This window comes from Perna viridis, chromosome 6 (genome assembly GCF_037379345.1).
Source record: "Perna viridis isolate PV_CMFRI_1.1 ecotype Kerala chromosome 6, ASM3737934v1, whole genome shotgun sequence".
Taxonomy (NCBI): Eukaryota; Metazoa; Mollusca; class Bivalvia; order Mytilida; family Mytilidae; genus Perna; species Perna viridis.
The window spans coordinates 5,538,112-5,542,362 of NC_142450.1; the positions used below are offsets into that span (position 1 = coordinate 5,538,112).

At 33.8% G+C, this 4,251-nt stretch overlaps 1 protein-coding gene across 1 annotated transcript; it reads right to left on the reverse strand.

Moving 5' to 3' along the window:
- Positions 1–1,073: 1,073 nt before the first annotated feature.
- On the reverse strand, positions 1,074–4,005 carry LOC148613330 (uncharacterized). The gene has a single exon (XM_088586687.1). It carries the CDS (start codon positions 3,558–3,560, stop codon positions 2,676–2,678), a length of 885 nt encoding a protein of 294 aa, XP_088442813.1. The 5' UTR covers positions 3,561–4,005; the 3' UTR covers positions 1,074–2,675.
- Between the last annotated feature and the right edge of the window lie 246 nt (positions 4,006–4,251).

A 4,251-nucleotide genomic window follows, 5' to 3' on the forward strand; every position in this document is an offset into this window, starting at 1 on the left:
AGCGTGTATTAGTAGTACTGTAACCTGTAACGGTCTGTTTGATGTCATCGGGTGCATGTGTTTTTTGTTTGTTTGTCGTTTTTTGTTGTTGTTTTGTTTTTGGGTTTTTTTTGTCAATTTATTTTCCCTTATTTGATAGATTTGGAAATTGCCATGGCATAGAATTGGGAGCAAAACTTTACTATTTTCAATTGAATGTTATACATGTATTTTCTATTCAATCGGTACATTTTTTTAATTTAAATGTAATTAATTGGTATATTTTTTCGTTTAAATGAAATATATTTCATTCGATTGGAATAATTTTGTAATGTAGTGCAATATTTTCATCAAATTGGAATATTATTTTTTATTTGAATGTATTCTATGCCAATAATGCATAAATCAAATATATCAGTCAAATGATAAATATCGCTTATACCGATGGAATGAAAAATATATTGAAATGAAAAATTATACTAACTGAGTGAAAAATATTGGATTGAAATGAAAAACTAAACCAACTGACTGATAAATATTGCATTTTTAAAAATGAAAGTTATTCCAACTGAATGCAAAAAAAATGTTGCATTATGAATATATAATATAAAATTATACCAATTGAATAAAAAAAAAATTATTGGAAAATATTGCATTCGAACGAAAAAATACACCAATTGAATAAAAAGTATTACATTCAAATGAAAATTATTATATTTTTGCAACCAATACCATGCCATATTATGTAAAAATAATTTAAATTTTCGGAAGCAACACGCTTTCTAATTGGATACAAACGTTTGTCCATCATCTTAAAATGTGACTATGACGTCATCAACCTGTTTTAATAATTTACTCATTGAATTTTGATACTGAAATTGAGATATTAGGAATGACTGCATTATTTTTTCGGTCTTTTTGGAATAATATCAATGCCCGTGGTGCATACGTGAAAATAGCCTGCTACGCAGCTTATTTAGTGTACACCACGTGATTGAGGTTATTTCTTCATAGACAAAAAATATAACAGCCATTCCTTTACAAAATCTGGATTAACGATAATTCATTAGTAATTGAAAAAAAAATGCTGCAGATTTTGAATTGATCAGTTCCCACACCTCTAATTATTTTATTCATCATAACCTTCAATGCATGTCAATACACCGACATTTGCATCAATAATCTTTTGCACTATGCAGTCAGGTGCTCGTCACGATTTTAAACACTCTCTGATAAAAATATTTACGTGAAGGTACACCGCAATTTTCCAAGTTCATTCATGGTCTACATTTAATAAGTGTTTTGAATAATTAATTAATACAAATACTTTTGTGTGTCTAGAAATGCTAAGATACATAACAAATAAAGCGATAGTTTTAATGATTTTCATAACTTTTATCAAAACATAAATGATTTCCATTAAAATTGAACTAAAATATCCTTTTCAGTACAAAGGCAAGAGAGGCAGTATAAGAGCCGAGAAAAACCTTTGAATTTCAGGTGAAAATCAAGTTTTGAGAGGGAGAAATAATCTTTCTTTTAATAAAATGCTTCGCGGGGTGCAACTTGATACGACCGCAGATGTCAAACCCTTGACAGTTGTGGTAAGTACGGACACACCATTCAACTTGATGCAGCTTTGAATTTCGATTACAATTAGATATTTGACACAGCATATTAATTTGACCAGAAATAAGTGGTTACTTTTTAGCCACATATTCTTCAATACTTCCAGTAAAAATCCTCCAAAATCAAGTTATCATCCAGAAATTGTAAAAAAAAATGTTGCTTCTGAGCCCTCACTCTTATTTGGCTCAACCCCAGTCTACTTTTTTTGTGGCATGGCATCTTGTAGTAAAATTTAAGAGATCCATTCTCTTTTACTCAAGCTATTGTCTGGATACTAGGAGATTGTTTGTTTCAAGCCCCATTTTGGTCCCTTAATTCAATAAGTTTCAAGTAATAACCCCACAAATCAATCTCAATCCGACCATTGTGGTATAGTATACACATGTATTGTGGAACAATATCATTGACATTCCTATGCTCTTACTGGAGTTAGTAAGTTTCTATGAAACGCTTTTCTTTGGTACCTTTTGGCTCCTAACGAAGGGTCTACGACGATGTCCAGCGGTCACACCATTATACGACCACAATCTTTTTTTTTTTTTTTTTTGCGGTCGTATAAAAACGTAATTTGTAGAACAGATAGCAAAAACATGGGAAGGAGGATTGCAGGGATCGGACCCCCTTTTGTTGAAAATTGTGTTAATCTGGTACAAAATTTTGACAGAATGGGCAAATTATAGCAACTTTTAAAATCCCCTCTTTTTGTAAATTTGTGGATCCGCCACTGCTTTTTATTCATATGTTCAATGCAATCTCTTCACATCTTTGAGGAGGATCCATAGATTTTCAAAAAGGGGAAAATCATTTCCAGAGCCCAGAGATTTTAAAAAGAGGTTCCAGAAAAAATGAATTCTAGGCTATTATTTGCTGATTTTTGCAAAAGTTCTGCACGATTTAAAAAAAAAACACATAAGGGGTTCCTATCCCCAGCAACCTCTCTATATATAAAAACACTTCGTGCTAAAATAGCAGACATATTAACACGTTTTTACCTTAAAGGAAGCAAATGTCAATGCATTTGGCACAAAAGTGAAAAATACTGAACACACGTATCATTTAGCTGACAATTACAAAACAATACAAACAGCTGAGCCGTCCACGGAATCTATAGTGTCTGACGGTCTTTTAATCACGTTACGACGATGCTCTCCGACCAATTCCTCTGGATTTTTTAGCAAATGGAGTATGTGCTTATGGCCATACTTGATGGCAGCACCATAAAGAGTCAAAGGCGAATAAGGTTCAAAGTAACTCTCTCTGTGTGAAAGGTCAGACGTTGCAAGATCTACTTCGTGGTGAAGTAACAAATAGCGCATGCGTTCCTCATCACCTGCTATGGTCGCGTGAGCAAACTCAATGGAAGCCTCATTTTGCAATAACATTTTAACAATTTTGTCACATGCGTTTTGTTCCTTGGCGTATTCAATCAGAGATTTGTTATTCCTAGAAATGTTAATCCTGCACCACGACTTGACTAGGACGTTCGTTTTGAAAGCTTTGTCATTTTCAACGGCATCCCAATACCCTGGCGCGAATTTTTGATAGGCGCTGGTTAATTCAAAACCTGATGGCCCACTGACACTGCGGAGTAATTCCAGTTCGACTTCTTTATCACAAGAAGCGCCGCATTTTACAAGTGCCAGCATAACTTCCATCAGAGCCTTACCGATAGCAAAGTGAAGAGGTGAGATTCCTTTCATGTCTGGTGTATCTAGTTTTGCCCCCGCGTTTGACAATTGATACACCATTGGGATATATTTTCTTTCAATACCAAACGAGGCAAATGCGCTAATCACGTGCAGGAAAGATTGGCCAGTTTTAGAACATGTTCTGTTAACATCCTCACCTCCTTTGATGCTAGCTAGAAAGACTAGACTATCCTTGGACAGAATTCCTTGGAAAAGCTTCGTTTTCACGAATTCCTCCTCATAATCTCGAAGTATTTTATCCATATAGTGTCTAATGGAACCACTACGGTACCCATCGGTACGCCAAAATCAACCTGCCACCATAAAACGACCTGCGGTCGAGTTGTTTGACGACTGATAAAACACAGTCGTTTAGATAGATGTTAATTGAATAGTGCCAATATCACACTCAATTAAATAGTTTTCATTAGGAATTTCTATTAAGTTAAACTGGCCTTATTTAACATATCAATATTGTATCCAATTAATTAAATTCACAGACAAATAATTAAACATCCCTTCAGTTAAACACTAACACTTCACATTTCATTTTGTTCTTTACGGAATCGCATGTCAATTCAAACTGAAGAACTGCTACCGAACGAAACAGACTTAGATATTTTGGTAGTGAAGTTTCCAATATACATAACAGTAAATACACAAACAATGGAAAATATTTCAACTGTACGATGTGTACATATAGGTAAAGTTATTTAAATCTATTCACCGCGTATTTATACATTCAGGCCTGTACAAGCACACTTCTATAATCAAATTTAAAACCCTATTGAAAAGAACAACGGTGAAAGATTGTGGTATATGGAAGATTGGTTGCCTTTTCAATATAAATTTTTCATAACTTTTCTCTAATTCGCTTTCTGTCGATATCTCTGCTATTATGTTCAGTTTTTGCCATTCAGAGAAGCAATTCTTCTCAATAATTAATCATTTACGC

Bases quoted from the DNA above. Each gene is read 5' to 3' on its own strand.
- LOC148613330 (XM_088586687.1), bottom strand. From the start codon at position 3,560: ATGGATAAAATACTTCGAGATTATGAGGAGGAATTCGTGAAAACGAAG.